At 25.7% G+C, this 25,490-nt stretch overlaps 2 protein-coding genes across 5 annotated transcripts in view; one reads left to right on the forward strand and one right to left on the reverse strand.

The window, feature by feature from the left end:
- Positions 1–4,268: 4,268 nt before the first annotated feature.
- On the reverse strand, positions 4,269–7,460 carry LOC141532554 (uncharacterized). 4 transcript variants are annotated; one of them, XM_074250948.1, is made up of 5 exons: positions 7,374–7,391; positions 7,186–7,290; positions 6,548–6,795; positions 5,996–6,460; positions 4,269–4,594 (listed from the first exon to the last, which is right to left on the reverse strand). In XM_074250948.1, exons 3-5 carry the CDS (start codon positions 6,791–6,793, stop codon positions 4,475–4,477), a joined length of 831 nt encoding a protein of 276 aa, XP_074107049.1. In that variant the 5' UTR covers positions 6,794–6,795; positions 7,186–7,290; positions 7,374–7,391; the 3' UTR covers positions 4,269–4,474. The 4 variants fall into 4 exon arrangements, with proteins under 4 accessions (XP_074107049.1, XP_074107048.1, XP_074107047.1 ...); XM_074250947.1 differs by lacking the exon at positions 7,186–7,290 and having other exon boundaries at positions 7,374–7,460; XM_074250946.1 differs by having other exon boundaries at positions 7,186–7,441.
- A 10,261-nt stretch (positions 7,461–17,721) lies between these two features.
- Positions 17,722–25,490, forward strand: part of LOC141532626 (synaptic vesicle glycoprotein 2B) — a 28,934-nt gene continuing 21,165 nt past the window's right edge. The window contains exon 1 of the mRNA XM_074251076.1: positions 17,722–17,737. The gene's annotated coding sequence lies outside the window, so the exon portion shown is untranslated. The remainder of the gene's footprint in view (positions 17,738–25,490) is intronic.

A 25,490-nucleotide genomic window follows, 5' to 3' on the forward strand; every position in this document is an offset into this window, starting at 1 on the left:
TAATGTGAAATATTTACAAATGTTTCATGAAATTTCAGATAATTTTTAGCAAAAGTCTGTCTTATTTTTTCTGTCTAATTTTTTTTGTCATATTGTTTGTCTTATTTTTTTGTATTATTTCTTTGTCTTAGTTTCTTTATTTTTTTTTGTCTTATTTCTTGATTGAGATCATTTTGTAAATTTTTTTGGGCTTGACTAGGCAAAAAATCATCTAATACTTTTTTTGTAGATGCTTATAGATTGCTATAATTACCACCGAAGACTTGAGCTTAAATCGATCAGCAGGAAAAAATTAAAATGTAAAACCTAATTTTTTAGTTATTTTCAAGTTTTTAACCGAAATTATTGTGTAACATTTTTTGAACTTGTCTGAGCCAAAAATATTTCGAGATAATTTTGTAGAGAATATGTTTTTTTATATCTACCAGCAAAAAGTTAAGCTTAATAGAAAAAAGTGTAAAAATATAAAAATTATATTTTTTATAAATTTCAAGTATTTGACCGGAATTATTTTAAGTCAACTATTTTTTTTTTTTTATCTACTGTTGTCTACCACACAAGTATTAAAATCCGTTTCTAAAATTTTGCTCCTCTTTCGGCTAGCCTAAATCTGTACGCGGAGACTTTTTCTAAAAATTATCTGAAATTTCATGAAACATTTGTAAATATTTCACATTATCCTGTACTTGTGATTTTTATTCTATAGTTTTGTCGTTGATGTCAGATTGTATTGTTCAAGCCCACGTGTTTTGATGCCAACCTCATTTTTATTTTGACATTTTATGCTTAAAATATAGTATAGTATTTAAGCGCTTGAACTTGCTCGCGATCGTCATTTCGCTTGTGATTATTAATTTAAATTTGCTCTATTTTTAAGTTTAATTGTTCGCCCCAACTTCCAGGCCCTGGTTATGACCATTTAAAGACGCTAAAATGAGAATTTTGATTTTAAAAAAATTCCAAACCTCGTTTATTGAATGACACTAACGCAATCTGCATCTCCGAAGACTCAGGCGATGCAATGGGGTAATTACCGTCACCCTTAAACGCTCTCTCCCGTTAGCAGATCGTCAGAATCGTCTGCATCTTGATCTGAATCCTCGTCTTCATCATAGTCGCGTTAACCCCCCCCCCCCGCCCCTTTTCTCCGTCTCTGTCTAAGTCGTCTTAGCTGTTGATGTGACACGACGTTGAAAATTGTCATTACGACAACTGCACGACAATTATCACACCGTTCACGATTCCCATTTCCAAGGCTCTACAAACGCTCTGGGATTACTCAACAAATCGTCTTGTAACTTTTAACTACCATTTTCCACTATTTTACTATTTCATTTTATTATTTTTCCCCTCACTTATCTAAGACTTATCTCGCCCCAGCTCCTCAAGCCTCTCCCCCTCGCCCAACCTATTTTCTACCCAACGTTAATTTTATTTATTTTTTTTACGGATACGGAAATATAAATATCAAGCATTTAACTGATTGAAAATTTTTACAAGCTAACGTATCGTGTAAATTAAAATGTCCGGGTGAATTATGGAGAGAAAATATTTCGGAGCTTTTAAAAATTTATAACTTTAGTTATCGAGATTAAGATACAGGGTGGAATTGGAAAATTTATTTAAGGGCCTGTAACTTTTACGCTATTAGAGATAGAGAATCATTTGAGGGCTTATGTTGTACTGCAGACTCTAGGCTACAACTTTTGTTTATGTTAAGTGATGATCCGACCAATAGTTTTCAAGATATCAGAGTTCAAAGTCATCTCTTGCGGATCTCGAGGTCATTCCTTTCTTTTTTCAATTTTCGGATTAAAAAATGGCCATAACATTTAAAATAATCAAAATAATTGTATGTTTGAGGACTCATTGGAAAGCTAATACTTTAAGCTACAAATTTTGTTTCAAAATTTTTCCTCTAATGTCAATATTTTCCAAAATAAAAATTATCAAAGTCACCTCTTGCGGATCTGAACAAAAAATTGACAAAGAGCTCAAAAACATCATTAGTGCAGTTTTATGCACCTAGGCATGGAATTAGCGGGAAGTTGCACGGATGGCCTTCAGGGTCTACCGTATTCTTAATTTTTTTATTTTTTTATTTTATTCTCAAAGTCATGTATTAAATCATTATTCTTAATTATTATATATATAATTACATAATTTACATATTTACAAATTGAATTATTATTTTTTACATAATCAAATCGTCGGACTCCGATGACTCCTGATAACACGATGATGTTGTTGGTTCCGAAGACTCCGTCGACTCTGTCGACTCACCGAGAATCGAGTTCTTCGGGTGTTTCTTCGAGTTTTTCTTCCGCATCCTCATCCGAGGAATCACTGTCGTCTCCTCCCAGGCTCATCACTGCAAAAAAATAAATATTAAATACCCTGAACTAAAAAATATAATTAAAAAATATTTTTACGCAAAATAAAAATTTTCAAAAGCTTATATTCAGCTTGCAGAAGTCGATTTTCTCGTTCGATCGTCAGTATCTCATGCTGTAGTAAGAGGATGCTATTCTCTGTCCTACCGATAAAGTCGATCGTTTTTCTCAAAATTTTCATCCTGCCCTTCGTTGGATTGGTCGTTTGATCGAGTTTACCGTTTCTTGCAGTATTCCGAAATTTAATTTGACTCCGTCTCGACGCCTTCTCTCTAGTAAGTTGTAGATGTGTTTTCGGTTCTGTAACATAAAAAATAAATAAATAAAACTTAGAGTTTATTATTGAATATAAATTATTTTTAAACATTAAATTTTATAAATAATTGTTTTACCTCGATTGATCCTGATTTTCCCCTTGACGTTGACGGGTAGTTGTGAAGGGATTCTTAGGAGTCAGTCTCTTCAGACTGGAATGATAAATAATTTTGTTAATTATTTCTCAAAAAAAAATCGCCATAAATTATTTTTTTATAGAATTTTTTTAAATATTTAAAAATGTTATTTTTAATAAAGAAATTTTTTTTTAATTTAAATTATTTTAAAATACGCCATAAGGGCGTACCAAAAATTTTTTTTCGGTAAACAACGTATTTTTACTTTAAATGCATAAAAATGAAAAAAAATTTTTTTTTCAAATTTGAAATTAACTTTTTTTTTTCCGTATTCGTCTATTCAGTAGCTATAGTTGCACGTAGGGGATTTTGAAAATTTTGATTTTTAAGATTTTTTAGGGTTGTTTGAATCCAAAAAATGAAAAAAAAAAAAAAAAAAAAAAAAAAATTTTAATGTCGCCATTTTTTTTTTAAATTTTTTAAGGAAAATCACCTATTTTTTCGATCCTCACAGTGGCTATCCCCTTTAAGGACAAAAGATGGAAGAAAAAAAAAACAATAACTATTGAAAAAAATTTTTTTTTATTTATCAAGTTCGTACAAAAGTTTTGCTATAAATTTAATTATCAAAAAAATTTAGCAAAATAACAACACTTTTACAGTGTTGTTATCGATTCGTTAATTACTGATCAAAGATTAAAAAAATGAAAAAAGTATCTATAATTAATAGCTTTGATTAATTATAATTAACTTATTTCATTTTATTTTAATAAATTTAAATTGTAATTCGTCAATTAAATTTGTTATTTTCTACCTAAAATAAATTATTGAATAAATACAAATAGTTTGCATCTACCTAAATTCAATATAATTTTGAGATTTTTATTTGGCTTTTAAATATATCTATATATATTCATAAAATTATTGATTTCGAATAGTCATTACTATAATAGTAGTATAAATAAAAATAAAGTAGTTAAAATTACTACTTTGTGAATTTTATTGAAATTTTTAATGTCCAAAATCGTTCAATTTAATTAATTAATTAAAAACCTAGGAGAATAATTATTTAATATTTTCATACTATTCAAAGTATTTAAATTATAAAAAAAATATATTTGCATTGCTGTGTTCATGATCGTTAAGATAATACTTGTATTATTATTATTATTATTTTTTTTTAATTACGCACTTTAATTTCCAGTTTGTCATCACGAAATAAAGTATCAAATTTTACATACAATATATTTAAAATTCTAAATTTATATTTTTTTTTTTATTAATATAAAAAATTACGTTTATGACTTATCATTTTAACGCTATTGTATTCGTTATGCATTTTCAGAAATATCATCACAGGATATAAGTACGCGATCAATTTTTTATTTTTTTGATTAATTCAATTATTAAATAGATCATTTTATTTTATGTTATTAATTACTGTTGTATATAACAGTAAAGCTCAATGATTATATATAATATATAAATTTTAAAGTTTTTTATTCTTATTTTTAAAAATAATTATCAAATTTCATTAAATTTTTGTCTAAAATTATTTCTGAACATTTAATATAAAAATTAACTGAGAAGTTTTAAAATTTCACTTTTAAATCAGATAAATTTTTAAAAAATGGAATTTCACAGCAAAAAAAAAAACATTTTGTAAAATTTATAATCATCAGACTACTTTCAAGCAGTGACAGTTAAAATAGTAGCAACCAGACTAAGCGTTGCACCAGTCATAAGTAAACTTCTCCACACTGCACCACTAACTTCTTCTGCGACTGGATATTCTATGCACAATTGTTCCTAAAAATTAAAACAAGCATTTTAAAAAATACAATTCACTCAACATCAATAATAATAATAATAATAATAATAATAATAATAATAATAATAATAATAATAATGACAAATACACTGTTAAAAATTAAGTAACTTATTAGTATAAAAAAATATTTTGAAATTAAAAATCAAGTCTATGAAAAAATTTAATAATTAATAGTTTAAAATCTATTTTTTAAGTTTTTTAATCTAAGTATGCATGTGTTTTCAAAATTAGCTTATTGTAGATTTATAAACATAATGATAAAATTACAAGACAAAAACACGCGAAAACAAAATACTGGATTTTATAAAAAAAAAATAAAAAAAAAAAATCAAACTTTCGTAGACTAAACTTTCAAAATTAACGATATAATAGTAAAATTTTAATAAAATTTATAATCCTAAAATTAGCCGATGTTTCAAATTAAAATTTTTTTTTATTTATTAAATTATAACAAAAAAAAATTTTTTTAAATTGCACTTCTAGTTTTCCAAGTTTTTTCCAAATGAAATTATCTATATTATTAAGAGAATGAGAAAAATTTTGTGGCCAGTGTATTTATATGATAAAATGGAATTTTTATAGTTAAATTTGAAATCATTAGAAATGTCTTGACCTGGAATTGTGTTTTTTTAATGTTCCATATCGTTCTCACTAATATTCAATTTATGATGATAAATATTTAGGGTGGTATATGAATATGTATCTATCTCTAGATACATAATCAAGAAATGACCTTTTATCTTGTGAAAAACTGACATTTTTAAAGATATAAGCTCATCCCGATGTTACACTCATCAAGACCTTTCATTTGAGTACTCACATCAATTTTTCATATATTTATATATATTACATATATGTATATATGAAAAATATATCAAAATGCATGTGGATACTCAAATGAAAGGTCTTGATGAGTGTAACATCGGGATGAGCTTATATCTTTAAAAACGTCAATATTTAAGAAAATACAGTGCAATTTAACAAAAGTCATTATTTAATAAAGCAAAATTTTATTTATTTATAGTTCACAAGTCACAGCAGTCACATAGTGACAGCAAGGATGCTAGTTTATTTTATTTTTTTGTAATTTTTTCAATAAAAAAAATTCTAAAAATTTTTAGATGCCGGCTAACTTAATTTTTGTATGAAATTTTTAATTATAACCGTCTTTTGTATTTTTAAAGAGTCGAGTTTGTAAAATTACATGATGGCTATTTATAAATATTACCAATAATAAAAAAATATTTTAATGAACTTTTTACCAGACATAGCATTAAAAAAGTACAATAATTATCACGAAAATTATCTTCCAAAACATTTTTCCAAATAATTGTTTGTTATTTTTTTTTTTAAACAGTGTACTATAATTACAAACTTACCCATCCACCATAACCTTTGATGAAGTGTGCAATGGCCTCACCAATATACCTCGAGACATACAGTGGTAATTTTTGTTTCAAAGCATGCATCCTACCATCTCTAGCCCAGAGAGCCAGTCTTCCCATAAAAGCATACAAGCAGACTATTTTAGCCCAAGTTATTTCGCCGTGCAAAAACAACTCATCGGCAACTCCCGTGAAAGCCTCGTACGCTGTATCAGGTACGACATTAAGCCGATTGACCATACTGGTAAACAGGATACTGTGTTTGTTCAACATCTGATAAACATTATGACGCATGCTGCGAGATATTGAGTCCCTGGATATTAGGTACATGTCTTCTTTGAGAAGATATCGTATGACATCATGTGCCAATATTTCTGCGGTCAGTTCAACATTGTCGTCACATATTCCATATCGCGACGAAGGTGGTGCAAGATGTGGGAAAAAGTTTTGCAGTCGTATCTAAAAAAAAAAAAAAAAAAAATAAATAAATAAAAACACTTATGATTATTATTTTCTTGACTAAATAAATGATTAAAAAAATTTTACCTGGCAAATTTCAATGAAAGACATCCCAGAATTGGCTGGATTGACACCATAGCGACAAACACCGTCGTCGTCGTCGTCGTCGTCGGTGTTCTCGTTGGCTTGGTCGCTCATACTCAGAGAATTCCTGTTACCGGGGGGATCGCATTCCAGAATGCCGCCCACTCTGGAATGCCGTTCCCCCCTTACCGACGCACCCTGCTCGACCCCCTCTCCAATTTCATTGTTCGTCGTACTGTCACCGGCCATCTCTTGATATAATTAACCAAATATTTAAATTAAATAATAAACTTTGAGTTATTTTAAATTATTCTGGTGAATTTTAACGTCTAACCAGAACTAGACGTCTCAAATTTATTTAATTCGAAATAAATAAATAAATATAAAATAAAATAAAATAAATATAAATAAAATAGTTGCTCGCGATATCTCCAGGAAGTCGTAAGCTAACCGTCAAACCGTTGGCTAACTGTGGGAAAATAAAGTCTAACACGATCACACACAACACAGAAAACCCTTCACCCTGGAGCTTCTGATATTCCAACTTGTACTCTACGTCTACGTCTGATCTGACTTATCTCCTTTTTCTCGTGTCCAGTGTATATATATATAAATATATAAATACAAATATGTATACATACACACACAATTATTGCTAGTACTTGTTTTGTACACTTCTCCAATATTCCTTTCTGAGAGTAGCTCAGAGTAGCCGCCAGTACCGCAGCATCCCGGCGAAAAACCGCCTGCTCACGAGGAGATTATGCTCACACAGTGAATAATGTGGAGGAAAAAATTATTTAAAAAAAAAACTATTTTTTTCGCTCACCGCTCTCTACTTTCCCGCGGCCATTTCCGAAGCAGTAACCCCCACCATACCACCGTTTCCCACCGTCCACAAGTCTCTCTTACCAACAAGCTGGCTCTGACTGTTGCTGCTGCTGCTGCTGCTGCTGCTGCTGCTGCTGCTGCCGCCACCACCACCACCACCACCGCCACCGTTGTTGCTGCTGTAAGTTCTTGTTCATACTCCCTCTGCTAAGTGACGTAGACTACACAATCACACCAGGTTCTATGGATCATTCAGGTTTTATCCCTACTTCTTCTTCAATTCTGTATGTATGTCTGGCTGGATGGTAATATGTTCTCTACTTACTGTACCTATATATATGTATATTTATATTTCACAGGACAATGGACTATTTGATTTACGAATATTAATTTAAATTATTAATAAAAAAATGATTTTTAAAAAATTCGATTTTTAATTTTTTTTAATTTCTAAATGTCAATTTTTTTAATAATAATTTATTTGTTAAAAAAAATTATTAAATATCTGCTGAATTTATTTTCATCAATTTTTAATGACATTAAATTTAGCTGTCACTTGATAATTTTTTTAATTTTTTTAAGAAAAAAATTTATTTAAAAAATTTATTGCAAAAAATTATTTAAAAAAAATTACATTTTTAATTTATTAAAATTCCTACAAGTTTATTTTTTAACAATTTTTTTTACTATAATTTATTTATTAAAGAAAATAAAAAAAATTATAAAGTGACAGCTAAATTTAATGTCATTAATTTTTTTATTTTTTTAACAAAAAGATTTGTTTTAAAAAATTATTTTTAAAAAACTGAATTTTTTAATTTTTTAAATTCCTACATATCAATTTTTTCTTCAACTTTTTATTTACGACAATTTAAAACAAAAATTTACAAAAATTAAGTTAGCCGACATTTAAAAATTGTTAGAATTTTTTATATTGAAAAATTACTTAAAAAAATCAAAAGAAAAATTTTACATGTAGAAAATTTAAAAAACTATACGTGCAATTTTTGAAAAATATTTTTTTATTTTAATTTAATTCTTAAAAAAAAAAATCAAAAAAATTAAAAACGTCGGCTAATTTTAATATTATCAAAAATTTTTCAGTTTTCTTTCCTTTTCTCAAAATGCAGGTTCATTAAAATATTATTGTTTTTACCTCTTCTCTTATGATGATGTGATCTTGTAAAAGGACATTAAATTTATTTTCTAGTGACCCTATTGTTGGCTATTGTTGTTGGGTCTTTATTCAAATAAATAAATAATAATTTAATTGTCTTAAAAATTTAAAAAAATTTTGCGACGTTCGTTTCATTAAAATTCATTAAAAAAAAAAAAAAAAATAAATTGTTTATTATCAAGAAGAATAATTTATTCTGATTTTAGATTCCTGAAGAATATTGATACCATAAATGATTCCATGTGCTTTATACTATTATTTTGTATCACGAGGTTGGAGGCGCCTCACATGGTGGTATTCCCTTGAATGTATTACTGGATGATTATGTTGATTATGTAGGTGTGTATGTAAGTATACATATAATAAGTACGTAAGGTACGCTAACCAGTACTGTTAGTTTTAAATGTAATATGTGTAGTTATATTACTAACTTGAGTGTGTGTGTGTGTGTGTCTGTAGGTGAATTTTTTAGCAAATGGATAGAATAAGGCAAGCAAAAGGCACATCTACATGCAACCTGGAGCCCGGAGGAGAGTTTCATTCAAGGAGCCGAGTTATTTGCCGGTCTCTTCACCCCGCCGTAGCACTTTCATGTATTCTCTTGACTGGGCAGTCTCATCGTCATCACCACTGCACGTTCTGCGTGTAGAGTAGTACATTCATGATTGTTCTACAGCCGGATACTCGACAATCAACCGAGACAAGTTTAAAAAACTCTTGGGCTATAAGTAGAAAATGGTATATTTATCTCCGGGATATTTATGCAATCTTACATATGTATACACTTACCTATTTCCTGGTTTTATTTTTATTATTTTATTTAATAAACTCATCATTTTTACAGCGGATTATTTTTAGAGATTTGTCAACCGCTTGATTATTTACTTTAGAGAATGTAACTGGATTTTTTAAACAGGTTGGCTTGATCTTTTTTCTATTTATTGGCACTTAAAAAGTACAAAGTAATAATTGCATATTGAATAAGAACATTGAAGCGATTTAATGGACTAATTTTCAATAAAATTGCTCCAATTTATCGTTAGCGTTAATTTTTATTGTAATTAAAAAGTTTATCAAAGGAGTAATTATATTGAAATTACAATTTTTAATTGATATGATAAAACTTAAAAAAGCACTGAGAAAAAAAATTTATTTTGACAAAAATGAGCATTGTTGTAATAAGGAATTAATTTGTTGAAAATTTTCAACAATCTTATTTTTTAGCTGAAGAAATACAAATTTTTCTCATAGTAACTTTCTTGTCTAAAAAAATTTTTTTGATTTGAAAAAAAAATTTTAAATAGACCAACATAAAATTGCTTATTAATTTATTTAAGGCATTTTTACCCGATGACTTGAATATAAAATTTTGTATAATATAATATACATAAAATATATTTTTATTTGAATTTAATTTAAATTTGAAATAATTATTATTCACTGAGGGACAAAATTTCTTTTGAAAAAAATTAGCAATGCTGTAAAAATTTAATTTGTTGAAAAGTTTAAACAATTTTATTTTGAGCTGAAGAAATATGCATTCTTTTAGCAATAAATTTTTTTTGTTAGAAAAAAATTTTTTTGGTTTAGAAAAAATAATTTTCAAAATTTCAAAATTTTTTTTCCCCAATCTAAAAAAATTTTTCAACAAAAAAGTTTCTATGAGAAAAATTTTAATTTCTTCAGCTACACAGAAAAAAAATTTACTTGAATTAAGTAAATAATTTGAAGAACTTCATCTTTTTGGTTTGAGTAGAAAAATTCTTAAACTAAGAAAATTTTCTTGGTTCAAGAATTTTTCACTTGATTCAAGTTAATTTTTTTTTTAAAGAAAATTTTTTTCTCTGTGTAATTGAAAAAATTTTTCAGGGAATTTCCAAGTTAATACAGTGAATCACGTTCGGATGAATCATACAGTTCGGGATCCCGCGGGCAAGACGTAGGACGTGCGAAGTGAAAGTCGCACAGAATACCAATCCACAATATTGTGTACGTACATACATACGTACAGATGTACAGAATGAAATACACTACACAGACTACACTACATAAATGATCGTAGCGGTCACTGACATCCAAGTTCTCAGCATAGCATCTCATTCTGCTTGATACTCTTTATCCCCGATAAAATAACCCATATACATCTCGTATATATCTGTATGGACCCCCGTATATTCTTATTTATAAATTAATTTAAATTTAAATCAAAATATCCTCGATATGCTATTTTGGTACTTTTTACGCAGATTTATGATTAAAAACTAATCTATCTTTGAATTAAATAATGCAACATAAATTGCGTATAAAAAATAATTTTTACTTTATATATAAAACGATTACATTCTCTATTAGGATATACTTAAACTCAAGTACTAAGTTGGAATTGCAACGAAGATTGCGTTAAGGTATTGAGCGCTAAATTTCTTAGAAAGGAATTTGCAACGATTGGAATCCAATCTCATATATACATTAATATATTTTACAATGTGCCACATACATACAAACACTGGAATAAAGTTGGTTAAAATGTCTTGGTCTTGATCTCTCCGGTCTTAAGTCTTAACTAGTGTTGTTCCATTACATAGCCATGGGTACAGCTCTCAAGTCTTGCGTCTTGCCATTCGTTTTTCACTGAACAACCTTCAAAGGCCACTCAGTGCTTCGATGAATGAAGTATAAGGAAAGTCATAGTGCTGTCGCGGCCGGATATATGTTTAAGGGGATTTCTTGATAAATTTATTTCATTTTTAATTACTTTTTCATATTTTTTTTTTTTTTTTATTTCATATCACGTCTAGAGTTTATATTTTAGTCATTTTTTACCAATATATGAAGAATTTATTCATTTTCAGGGTTATTTATTAATAGTTTAGTTAATTTGTAAAAACCATATGTTTGCGCAGAATTATATTGTATAATTTTCTTTATACAATATTTTTTTTTCATTTTCAAACATTGAATTTTATTTTCTAGTTATTAAAAGTGCAAAAAAAAATTTTTTGACACTTTGAATTTAAAAATTAATCGACAATATTTAAAATGTCGGTTGTAATTTTTTACAATCCGTTTGGAATAAAATTTCTAAAAGTCTAGAATTTTTTTTAGATTTTTAAATGTTTATCTTACCGTGTAAAAAAAAAGTCATCTTAAAATTGTCTTAAAATTGTCGTTTGTTTAAGATGTTATACGTGACACAAACCAAGACTTTTTTAAGACGCCAAAAAAAATTTCCGAGAGCAGATTTTTGAAATTTTTTATGATAATAAGACGATATCACAGCGACAGCCCCGGAAAATTATTATAGAGAGTATTAAAATAGTCTTAAAAAAATCGTAAAATTCTTAAAAAAATTTTTTTTTTATTTTTCATGACTATTTTAACATGAGCTATTAGCGACAGAGCCCCGGAATATTAAAACGAAGCGTCTTAATAAAGTCTTAAAATTGTCCGATCACAAGTTTTCAACAATTTCAAATTTAATTTAAAAAGAGCTTACAAAATCGTCTAAAAATTAATTTTCATAACAAATTCGAGAACCAAATTAAAAAAATCTGCTCTCGAAATTTTTTTTTTTTGGCGTCTTAAAAAATCTCAAAATAGTCTTGGTTTGTGTCACGTTTAAGATCTTAAACAAACGACAATTTTACGACGATATTTTTATACACGGGTTAAGACATAAGAAAATTTGTTATTTAAGCTTCTTAATTTTCATAACTAAAAGTTATTATTACTTTCAATAAAACAAAAATATTTCTGCTAAAAAATTAAAGAAGAAACTTTTTACTTTTTGATTCTAGAATCTGAAAAAATTAATCTTGTAAATTTAATAGTTAAGTATCCAGAAAATTAAGGCGGTATTCTGATTTAGAAGCCCGAAATTTGTGTTTTTTCGGTTGCGATAAAAAACAAAAAGGCCATTCGGCAGCCAAAATGGAAGTAGATTTCATGAAAATGAATGTAAAAATCTAAAGTTTAAGATGACGTTTGGTAAAACGAGTGCAACAGCAAATTTCATATTTGGTATAGCGGAATAGGACCTACTTTTGAGACAAAATATATAGTATGGTACTCAAATTGAAGCTTATTTAAAGAGCTTTCAGATGCATTTTACAGAATTTCAATAAGTTATCCCATTCAAAAGTTATTCAAGTTAGAAAGTGAAAATATATGAATTTTTAAAATTTTAGAATTTTGGAATCCTGGCGTCTCTGAATAATTTTAGACCTACTCATATGTTATGGTACTTAAATTAAAGCTTATTCAACGAGCTTTCAGATGCATCCTATAGAATTTCAATAAGTTATCCCATTCAAAAGTTATTCGAGTAAGAAAGTAAAAAAATGTAAATTTTTATAATTTTGAAAATTTTATAATCCTAGCATTTCTGAATAATTTCAAGTCTACACATATGAAATGGTATTCAAATTAAAGCTTATTTGAAGAGCTTTCAGATGCAATTAATAGAATTTCGACAAGTTATTCCATTCAAGAGTTATTCGAGCAAGAAAGTGAAGAAATATAAATTTTTATGATTTTGAAAATTTCAAAATCCTGGCATTTCTAAATTACTTGACCGATTAAGCTCATCTACGAACTTGACTACGGTATCTATCTGTAGAATAATTATGTTGAGTTTGGTAAAGATCCGACGTAAATTAGCGACGCTATCGTCGTGACAAGCCGCGTTATATCTGATATATATATATATATATATATATATATATATATATATATATATATATATATATATATACATACATATATAAACTTTTGAACCATATGCATTTTCCGACTCAGCTCGACGAGTATAGTCGAAATATAGCAAAATTTTTCAAAAGTTTCGTCATGAGGAACAATGCAATAGTTAGATTTCTATGAAATCTACTAAAAAACAACAGATACTTTTACTATAAATTTTTTCATGTTTTTTTATTGATATATTTAAATAATACAAAACATTGATAAAATTAAAAAAAATCAAATTTTTAAAAACTGCAATCCGGCAAAGTGGGAACTGATGAAAAACTGGCACATCCTAGTGTGCAGGATATCAATATTTCCAGTGACCAAAAATGGAAAACAATTAATAATCCTTAAAGAGGAAGGATTTAACTATCGCACTACGAGATGTTTTAAAGAAAAAAAATTTTTTTCAAAAAATTGTGGTGGTTAGAAAAATACGTTTTGTTTTTTCCCTGTTTTTTTCTGCCGTTCGCAATTTTTTAAAAATATAAAAAAGTTTTTTTCATTTAAAAACGCTCCGCAGTGCGATGCTATGATGTACAAAGAAACTCCGTGTAAAATTTCAAGTGAATCGGTTGAGTAGAATTTCAGATATCATGCACACCGTTTTTAAAAAAGTAATTTCGCGCTTAAAGTTTGAAGAAAAGTCGTTTAACTAAATTAGCTGTAATTCTAAAAATAATTTAAATTCCAAAAGATCCTTTTAGGGACATATTCTTATAGGATTATACGATGAGAATATGCAAAAAAAATCCAATTTTTAAATCAGAATACCTCCTTAATTTGAAGAACTTCATCTTCCTGATTTGAGTAGAAAAATTCTTAAACTAAAGAAGTTTTTTTTGGTTTAAATAAATTTTAATTGATTCAAGAATTTTCCTCATGATTCAAGTTAATTTTTTTTGGAAAAAATTTTCTCTGCATCTTAAAGGTCATTTAAAATTTATTCCGAGCCATTAAAATTGTAATTATCAGTTTATTTATAGTATAAATAAATTTTTCCATGGACAGAGTAAAATTGAATGATACACAAAGCATAAAATAAAAATATTGCGAAATGACAGTTAGTATGTGATATTTAACATTGTCACGCATTCAATACCCGGCGCCCTTTCATTAACGAATAGAACGAAATACCTTATAACCGTGTATATTTGCGCAAGACGTATGTACGATTATTAGAATGTCGTGTACCGGACATGAACAAATTGACAATATGAGTCACGTGTAAATGACATATAATTGGGTTATTATCCCACTGTCAAGCGTTGATACTGCAAATTTACCAACCAAGTGACAATGTGTGTATACATATACATATACATATCTGTATATACCTATTATAAAGAATAACATGCAACTCTAGTAAAGTTTTATTGCTCCACTTATTGTTCCTTCAATTTTTGACCAATCATCTTGGATCATTATTAAGTCATCCTGTCAATTTAATCATTTTAAAAAAATAATTATATTTAACATTTCACGGAACGTATTACAATAATCATCAATACTAAAATAATTTTCAATTATTTAAATTTAGATTTAATTTTAATCAAATTTTAACAATTTATTTTATTTATTATTGAGAAATTAAAAAGTACAATATTTAAAGGGAATTAATATATATTATACAGGCTCTTATATCTGGGCAGCTTTTCTTACTATGTTATATCATTGATGGTCCTATGGAACACATCAATAGGATGATTGCCCTGAACCATCAGTCACTAAAGTGAATAAAGTCCTTTATAATAATTTAACTAATAATTTAAGCAAAGTGCAGGGTTTTAATATTTAAAATTTTTTAATCCGCATTATTTTATTTTATTATTTATATAAATCTTGTTAAAGTTACCAAACTACCGGTGGCTTTATTTTACCTGATTAAACAATTTAGTTTAAGTTTATATTATATTAGGAATTAACATATAAATATCAGAAGGTCGTCTATCTTCTTTACTTGTTATGCAAATTATTGTTATGATTATCTAATGCTTTAGCTGAGTACTATTTATTAAACACGTGTAATGTGTGATGTGTCTATGTACAAATATGTATATATAAGTGTTAATATCATTGGTAATATTAAGATCCATCGTGTTGAGTGAGTTACTACTATACTCTTGAACACACCGGGCATTTAATTTTATTTTAGATAATATTAACTGTAAGAGATGGTACGTGACAATCATACGAAGGTTGTCACTTTACTTTTCATCTACTCTTATATTTACCTTGTAAATTATCATTGTCACGTTTTTATTAGTTTCGTTTATTTTATTATTATTATTATTAATATTTACTTTTATTAGTTCATTATTTATTATGCACATTTACACTTTAAAGGTGAATCAATTTTTTTTTTTATTTAATTTATTGCTTATTACTTTAGACTTAATTAATTGATTAATATTAATCATTATTCTTTTAATTTAATACAACAATTTTTTGCTCTGTATTGTTAGCCTGTATTTCCCTTCAAGCATAAACAATTTTGTCACAATAAACGAATTATTTTTTCAGTCAAATTTATCTTTAATGACAAATTTTGATAGGAATTGTGACGAAATTGTTCATGCCTGAAGGGAAATACAACCTAAAAATATAAAGAAAAAAATTGTTGTATTAGACTTGATAGCCAATTAAATGAAAAAAAAATCTAAAAGTATTATAAATCAGTCTTTATGATTAAATAAATATTAAATCGCGTTACTAATGTCATAAGGGCGCATCCCGGAAAAAATACCCTTGAAAAGGCATAAGAGCGTACAAAAGAAATTTTTTTTTTTGGGAATAACGTATTTTTACTTTAAATGCATAGAAATGATAAAAAAATTTTTTTCAAATTTGAAATTAACTTTGATCGAAATTTTTTGGACTTTGAAATTTGTGATAATTTCTTTAGTTAATTAAAAAAATTTTTCATAATTTCTATGCATTTAGAGTAAAAATAAGGGCGTACTAAAAAATTTCAAATTTGAAAAAATTTTTTTTTCATTTCTACGTGTTTCAAGTAAAAAATACGTTGTTTTCCGAAAAAAAATTTTTTTGGTACGCCCTTATGGCTCCCGGTAGGTACCCTGGGTGCCATAAGGTTGTACCAAAATTTTTTTTTACATTTCTGCCCATTTTACGCATAACTACGTCGATTCCCGAAGAAAATTTTTTGATACGCCCTTATGGCATCTGTAACGCGAAATAATAATAATAATAATTACAATATATTAAGAGAGAAAATTTCTTACGAAAAAATAGGCATTGTTGAGACAAAAAAATTTATTTGTTGAAAATTTTCTCAGTAACTTTCCCATTAAAAAAAAATGTTTCTAAATTTGAAAAGAATCAATTTTGACTGAAAATTTGCAAGTTGTCTGTCTAATTTTTTTTTTTTTTTTAAATCTCAAAGAATTTTTTTTCAACAAGAAAGTTACAGTGAAAAATTTTCGATTTCTTCAGCGAAAAAATAAAATTGTTTAAAATTTTCGACAAAGTAATTTGTTATTGCAAAATTGCTAAATTTTTTTTTAAAATAAATTTTTTCTCTTAGTGAAGAAATAAAAATAAAAATAATAATAATAATAATTTGTTATTAATTAAAATTACTTATAATTAAATATACATCCTACACTTCAAAAAAGTAATAATTACATATAATAAATTACAAATTAATTAAATAAAACCCGATAAAATTATTCGCGTGTGAGGTATGCATAAAAAAAGTATTTAATAAAAAAATCTATTTGGAAATTAAATTAAAAAAAAAAAAAAAAAAACTACAAGAGTCATAAAATAATGAAGGCACAATAAAAAATAATAAGCTAAGAAGAAATGAAAGTAATAAAAAAAATTGGTTGACTGAATAAACGATTGAATAGAAGCAAAAAGAGTTTAAGGGGGAAGTGACAAAGAAGAATATATGTAATAATGATAAGACAGTTTGTAAATAGAAAAAGCAAGAAGATATACTTGTGGGTGCCCAATTTAGTTTTTTAATAACAACAATAATGACAATAATATTAGGGGCCCAATACAAAATACAACTGACGTCCCTGAGGTAAAGCAATAAAGCTTTACTCGCGGTACTCAGATCACATCAGATGAGATTGACAGACGACAGACGTACTCACCGCGAAGTGACCCCTTCTCATATTATTCATGCAATACTAGCAAGTTATTTAGCTTAATACTCTTATCCATCGTGTGCTTCGAGGCGGGTACGGGTCGTCAGCTCTTTGCTAATATTATTCCCCATACCAGATTCGCCAGGACGTTTAATTGTAAAAATCAATTTGTTGTTTGTTTTAATTGTATTTTTTTTTTTTTTTAATTTGTTCAATTCAAAAAAAAGTTATTTTGATCGCGTGTGCACTTCGTGATATGAGTGAACTTTTTAATTATTTTCTTATTTACATAAACTTTCAACATTACTTTATTATGAAAAGGTAAACTCATAATTAATTAATTAAATTTATTTAAAAATATTATTTTGTTTTAATTATATAATAATTTTTTAATGATAATTTATTCTGTGAATCAATAACAATCTCTCATTAAAATTACATAAATTTAGTAGTATTAATCATTCATAACTCGTAAGATATTAATTAGTTTATAAAAAAATACGAGCGCTCGAATTTTTTTGGTGATAAATAATTCATTAAATAATACATAAAATCTCAACAAAAGTTAACCACAATTGCATCAGATTAATCCATATTTATTTATTTAAAAAATAAACTAGTTGATATAACGTGATCACTTCCTTGAGAAAACAATAGTAAAAAAATTTATATATATCGGTAATTTTTTATCTTCATTCATCTCTTCAATAATTGACGCACGTGTAATATTAACGTTATTATCAGCCGTCTGTATGCACAACTTCCGGATCGATGATTAACATAGTCAATAATTTCTATTCAGAAGATTATACATCTTGCGTTTTTAATTATATATATCAATTAAATCACAAATATCGATGGTTGTTTTTGTAATTGATATATTTTTTTAATATTTTACAGTTTATTTTATGAGCGTAATATTTAAATTGTTCAATAATAAATACTTGAAAGTTTTGTGCAATTAATTGCAAAATACTAAATTTCTTTTGACTAGTAAATTTGAGAATCTTGGAACTGAAGAAATAGCACACAAGACACAATTAGTGACATTTGAATAATTAATATAAAATAAAGATTGAAATTAAAGATGTTATTCAAGAATAAAAACAACCTTGAAATAATCAATTTATCGTGATTTTTAGCGGATTTGTTTTCATCTTTTTTTTTTTTTTTTGACCGATAATTTATATTCTCAATTTTTTGATTAAAGGTGTAAATTTTGCATTAATTAAATTAACAAAATTTGTTATTTTTCTAAATGGTTAGCAGCTTATTCAGTTCAGAGTAATCCTGAAACTTTTCGACTCGGAAAGTAAGTGTTTATAAATAAGAAGAACTTAATTTGTATAATTTTTTAGCAGAAGAAATTTTTTTGATACTACTTACTACAATTTTAGTGATATATTCAGACTATTCCTGGGAGAAAATTTTTTCATGAAATTTTATCAAATTTTATAGTATTTTATAAAACTTTATATAATTTCGTAAAATTTTATGAAATTTCATAAAACTTTGTATAATTTCATAAAATTTCACAAAATTATATAATATTTCATACCGCATGGAAAAAAGAACAATCGAAAAATTACATTATAAATACACTGATAGAAAAACAATCTTGATTCAAGAAACTTTTTTTCTTCAAAATTTGAACTCTTGAAACTAGATATAGATATATTTCTTGCAAAAATTTTTGTCTCTTGGTTCAAGATGGGCGATAACAATTGATTCAAGATGTTACACCGACTTGCGTTAAGAATGATTCTTCTAAAATCTGTAATAATTACAATCCGAAACTGTAATTTTTCCAGTTTTCATCATGGAACGCCACGTTGCATTATATAATCTAATTTTTCTATTTTTCTTTTTTCCGCGCGTATAGCCTTTCGGATCTTAGAACAATTTTATGAAATTTTACATAATCTTATGAAATTTCATGAAAATTTGTGAAATTTTATCAGGCCATTTTATAAAGTTTTATAAATTGCTTGAAATTTTATAAAAGATTTTTTCCCGGGTCGTGATATTTTAAGAACGTTAAACTCATATTGAGAAAAAATTATAGTTCAAAAAACTAAAATTATATTAAAAAAAATAAAAATAATAGTAAAAAAAATTTTCAATAATTTTAGAATAAGGTTGAAATGATTATGAAAAAATTCATTTTATGAATGTACATTGAAAATATTTCAAAAGTACACCAAACTTTTTCTCACAAAAAAATGAATTTTTTATTAAATATTATTAAAAAATTTTTAAAAATAAAAATATTAAAAATTTCTTTCTAATTTTTAGTTGGGTTTGCTTTTAAATTGTATTTTTAATTTTTTTAAACTATAAAGTAATCTTTTTAAAAATAAAGTTTCTGAATAATTGTAACGTCATAGATCTTTAGTATAAGTCTAAATTTTCAAATCAATCAGACGTTTCAAAGTCGGTAAAAATTTTTTTGAAAGATTAGAAGATATACCATTAAAAAAAAAAAAATCCGAATTAAGAAAAATAAATATTCAAATTTTAATTTTAATGAAAAAAAATAATTAAATATAAAAATAATAAATTAATTTTAGGATGGTCCATTTTGCCCCTCTTTGATTTAGTTGTTCTAAAGCTAGCAGAATTTAATAGCTCAGCGTGAGATGGAAATAAAATTTCATGTGAATTAATTTAGCAGATATTTATGAATCTTTAGAATTTTTTAATAAATAAATTATGGCAAAAATAAATGAGAAAAAAAAATTGATATTTAGAAATCTTAAAAAATTATAAATGCAATTTCTTAAAAATAGTTTTTCATAAAAGAATTATTTGTTAAATAAAATAAAAAAATTATTAAGTGGCTGCTAACTTTAATGTCGTAAAATTTCATTTAAATCTACAATCAAGTGACTGGAGTATTGAATGATATTAAAAGAAAATAAACATTTGATTTAAATTTGATGAGTCACGTGATTCATAAAACCATGAATGAGTTGTGGAATGTGTACTATAATATAACGTACACAATATAGTGGTAGTTTACACACAAAAGTGTCATGTTTCAATAAAAAGATTTAACTTTTGTTTTTATAAACCATACGATTACTATTATAACTTCTTTTATATCGTAAACAAGTTAAGTTATTCATTAAAAAAGAATAATAATCATAATAATATATATATATATATATATATATATATATATATATATATATATATATATATATATATATATATATATATATATATATATATAATATATTACATTAAATACTAGGTATTTCTACATGATGTAGAGTATTGTTCTCTTAAATCATCTTGATAAGGCACGTGTTAAAAGGAAATTGATTATTACGCAGTGTTATATTAGATAAATGTTAATTAAATATGATAGCCACGACGACGTTCCGGCAAGAGGAGATATAAATATTCGTCATTGTTGAAGTTTGTTATACTAAGAATATTTATTGATGTAATTAATAGACACAATAATCTCATTTACTTTACAATAAACGACCGTGATGATGATTGATGAATAATCTCAAGACAATTATAATATAAAAATAATTAGGAGAAGGGGATAGGAGCAAAACGGGCTATTTGAAAAACTTATTATAGTTTTCGGTGACTTATACATAGTAATTTTTTTTTAATTATATTAAAAAAAAATAATTGAAAAATTGAATAAATTTTTTGCTGGTGTGAAAAAAAAATTTTTTTTAGTGAAATTAGGATAAACTTGAAAAAAATGAAATTTTTATCGATATTTACGGAAAGAACAAGATGACACTGGATATCATCCCAGATTATACTGAGTGAAAAAAAATTTAGATAGTAGCTAGTATAATCCAGATTAGAATAAGTATAATCTAAATTACAATGAGTATAATCCAGATATCACGCAGTATAATCTAGATTTTTCTAGTTACTATCTGAAATTTTTTTTCACCACAGATATCACTGAGTATAATCTGGGATGATATCCAGTGTCATCTTGTTTTTTCCGTGTTTGAGATGGAAGAACTCATTTTCAGCTTAATCAATGTTTTAAAAAATTTTTTTCTTATATCATTATTATAAATAATTCTTATCAAATTAATAAAAAATTATTCTTTTAATAGAAAATTATAAATCCGATCTCTTGAAATTTCTTTAAAATGCAAGAAGGTCAAATTTATTTTTAATCTTGAAAATAACATATTGCAGAAAAAAATTTTTTTTTATTTTATGAAAAATATTTTGAAGAATTTTAGAGTTTAGAACGTTAGTAAAATTCTTAAAGGTTTTTTGGAAGAAAAAAATTTTTACTAAATTTTTGGTGTACCCTATTTTGTCTCCCACTGTAATCACAATTAAAAAGTATATTATTTAATTAATGATTAATACAATAATTATAGAAAGTAAACCTCTCTAAAGAGTATAAAGATTTATCACTCCAAAATAAATTATTTTTATTAAATGATTTTGAGTCGCAGGAAAAAAATAAATATAAATATTTTAGCGATGACTGTTGTGTGAAAATTAATCCGTGATCATAAAAAATAAAAGAAGCGGTGGAATTGTTGACATCAGTCCAATTCTAGCCACGCTTGAAGTAATTTATGAAAATAAAATTCGTTAATTATTTCAGTATGATATTTTAATTTTTTACTACAAGAATGTAGTTTTAAATTATTTTTAAATCCTCCTAAAAACTAAAAAAATATCAAACGTCACTTTTAAGGTCATATTATTCTTGTTTTGAATAATTGAAAAAAATCTTTAAAGATAAGTTTAATTATTTTATAAATAAATAAATTTTACAAATGTTTAAATTTTTTCGCAACTTTAAAAAATATATTTTAGTAAAAACCTTCTTAAAATAACATTTTTCAGCGATTGATGAATTTTTACCTTCACCGATTTTAAGACACCCGTCAGTAAAAATATTTTTGGAATCTAATTCCAAGAATTGGCAAATAATTTTTATTTACATATTCCTGTTAAATTTTAAAAAAAAATTTAATATTTATGTTTTATAACTGAAAAATTTCAAAAAAATTTTAATGATCGGCTTTCGCGTCCATTTAAAATTAAAATTCACATGTATTGCATATTAAATAAACAGAGAGTACCTCGCTCGTGCTCATCTATACCAATTCAGTTCATCATCGTCAATTAAATATCACATTGTTTTCTCCTCTTTCTATTTATATACTTATTGCATCAATAATAGGTATTGCCATCATTTAAACATAAATATTTATTTCTAAATTGTGAATCAAGATTAAAGGATTAAAATTATTTAAACTAAACTCAAAATTTAGCACAAGGAATCTTATTTTTATCTGGGTAGGGTGAAGGCTCCAAATATTCAACAGTTTAGATAAAATTAACATAAATCCAATAATTTTTAAAGTTATTGTAAGAGTTTTTGAGCTGAAACGAGTCCTTTGCTTTTTTTATAGTTTTAACTAAAACGCAAAAAAAAATTTTTTTTTCAATATTCGCCCTTTTGACTAAGAAAAAAAAATTTTTAAGTCGAAAGACGTGCATAAAAAAATGATTTAAGGAGGAGAAGTTATGTTAGCAGAAGTTAAAAATTTTATTTTTATTTTTTTCAGTGAATTTTTACGAAATGCAAAAAATTGAAAATAAAAAAAAATTAGGATTTGTTAGTGTTTTTAGTTTCACTTCCAAAAATTAATTTTTCGTTAGATCTCGACATCTTAAGGTCCTTAGAAGTTACTTTGACTATTTGTTAATATTTGCCCTTTTAGCTTAAAAATTTTTTTATCTTTTATTGTATATATAATTATTAATATATACAATTGTTACAAATATAATTATTGTTCATTGTGTTAGGAGATTTATAAGGATAAAGTGTAGATATGCAGTACGTAGACGTTGATTTCTTTGTAAGATGATTATTAATACAATCGGTGAGTATTCGAACTTAAAAACTCTTTAAAAACTTGGTGAAGTTAAGTTTAAAATATTATAAAAATTATTCAATACAATTATTATTAAATTAGAATTTTTAAAAAATTAGAAGCTAATTTTTGTAAAGCTACATTTTTAATAATTTTATTTTATTCAATTACTTTTGCAAATAAAAAAGAAATTTTTAAGGAAGAATAAAATTTTTTTGGCTCAATAAAATATTTATGAAAAGAATAATTATTTTTATTGACTTGAATAATTTAAAGAAAAAATTTACTTGTGCCAAAACTATTTTTGATATTCCTTATAATTTTTTTTTTTTTTTTTTTATTAAAGTAAACTTTTTTTTTTGTATTATGTATTGTAGTTGACTAATAAGTTACACAACTCGTTTTTTCTTGCTGAAATATTACTTTTTATTGCCAAAATTTCATAATTTTATAATAAAATAATTTTTAATTTAAGAAAAAAAAATTTTTTGCTGTTATTGCATCTGAACTGAATTAAGGGGGAACACTGCTGTGACGGTCGAAAAAAAGAGTTGATTTTCGGGAATTTTTTTGACAGGAAAAATAAAGGAATTTGGGAATCGGATTTTTTTTTATTTTATTAAGGGTACATTAAAGATTATTACCCTAAATTTTTATCAAAAAATATCTAATTATTACAAAGTTATTAACAATCTCGTAGAGCACTAGAAAAATTTCTCCCTCCATGGTCGGTTCGACAACTCAAAAACGGATCATTTGAAAATAAAAACCTAAATTGCCATTTTTCGACATTACTCAATGAAATGAAGCATATTATGACAAGGTTTACTCAAAATTATGACATGAGACCGGCTACAATAGATATATTTCTTTAAAAATCTAAAAATTCAATATTACTTAAAAAAATTAAAATGAATTCAGAAAATCTATTAAAAATTATTAGCTCAAGATTAAAATATATTTTTTAGGAAAATATTGATTATTTACACAAATAGATCATTCCAAAAATAAAAATATATTTTTTATGAGATTTAATAAATATATCGTTAAAAACTGTTTAGAAAATCTGACTAAGATTGATGACTTTTTATAATTTTTTAAGTAAAGATCGGAGAAAAGTCAAAATAAAAATAGATTATTTTTATCCTCACATTCATAATGTATATATAGGCGTATAATATGTCAAAAATTTATAAATTATAAAGCAAATAACTTTTCAATATAATTATCGCTTGTGAAAAACACATTTGTTTGTATAACTTAGAATGTATTTTGACAGTTTGTTAACTAGATGGATACTAATTTATCAAAAGACTATTATTGTTTTTTTAAAATTAAAAGTTATCTCCAAAATATTTATACTGATTATTATGTGTCTTATATGAGTGTAGGTTGGAATATTGTTGTAAATTGTAGTTAATGAAATGATTAGTTTGTTGTTGTTTGACACAATTCTCACATCGTTGTTCTCGAAAACTCCGTACAATGACCTAAATTAATCGACACATTTGTTATGCTTCAATTAAGCCTTAAAAATATGAATCTTATTTTTTTGTTTACTAATAATTATTCATCGTTAAGATCATTATTATCAATTATGTCTAAAATAAAAAAATTATAGTTAATAATTAGATTAAAATTACAGTGCAATTAATTATGCAAGAAAACTTAATTAATTGAATGAAAAATTAAACAAAAAATCTACCTATCCGTTTTTTTTACTTATAAAATTTTTCACTGTTTAATTTTTTCCTAGTAAGGACCATAAAAATTCTAAAATTCCCTTCTACGTCAAGTTAATTTAGTTTCTTAATAGATTAATAAGAAAAACTAAATAATTTATCCAACTGAATCATACATTAACATAGCTTGATACGCATTTAACATCGTATTTCTCGAGGTCGAATTTCTTCTCAAGTAGAAGGACATAAACCTTCATCTTATTAACTAAACTCTTTACAGGTGAGGTTCTAAAATTTTCCTATAGAATGTATCATCATGCAGACAGTTAGGAGAACTAAAAAAGTTCTAAGAATTTTAGTCTTAACTTCTATTCTTCCGAATACATTGTATTGGACGTATAACTTCAAAAAAAACCTCAATTATATCTTATCTATATTTAACGACAAGTGCATATTAGTCATTTAGGGTTTTCAAGTTTCTAGTATAGTAGTCGGTGGGGG

The sequence above is a fragment of the Cotesia typhae genome, unplaced genomic scaffold, assembly GCF_013202065.1.
Source record: "Cotesia typhae breed Kobodo isofemale line unplaced genomic scaffold, CoteBio_Ctyphae contig_65, whole genome shotgun sequence".
Taxonomy (NCBI): domain Eukaryota; kingdom Metazoa; phylum Arthropoda; class Insecta; order Hymenoptera; family Braconidae; genus Cotesia; species Cotesia typhae.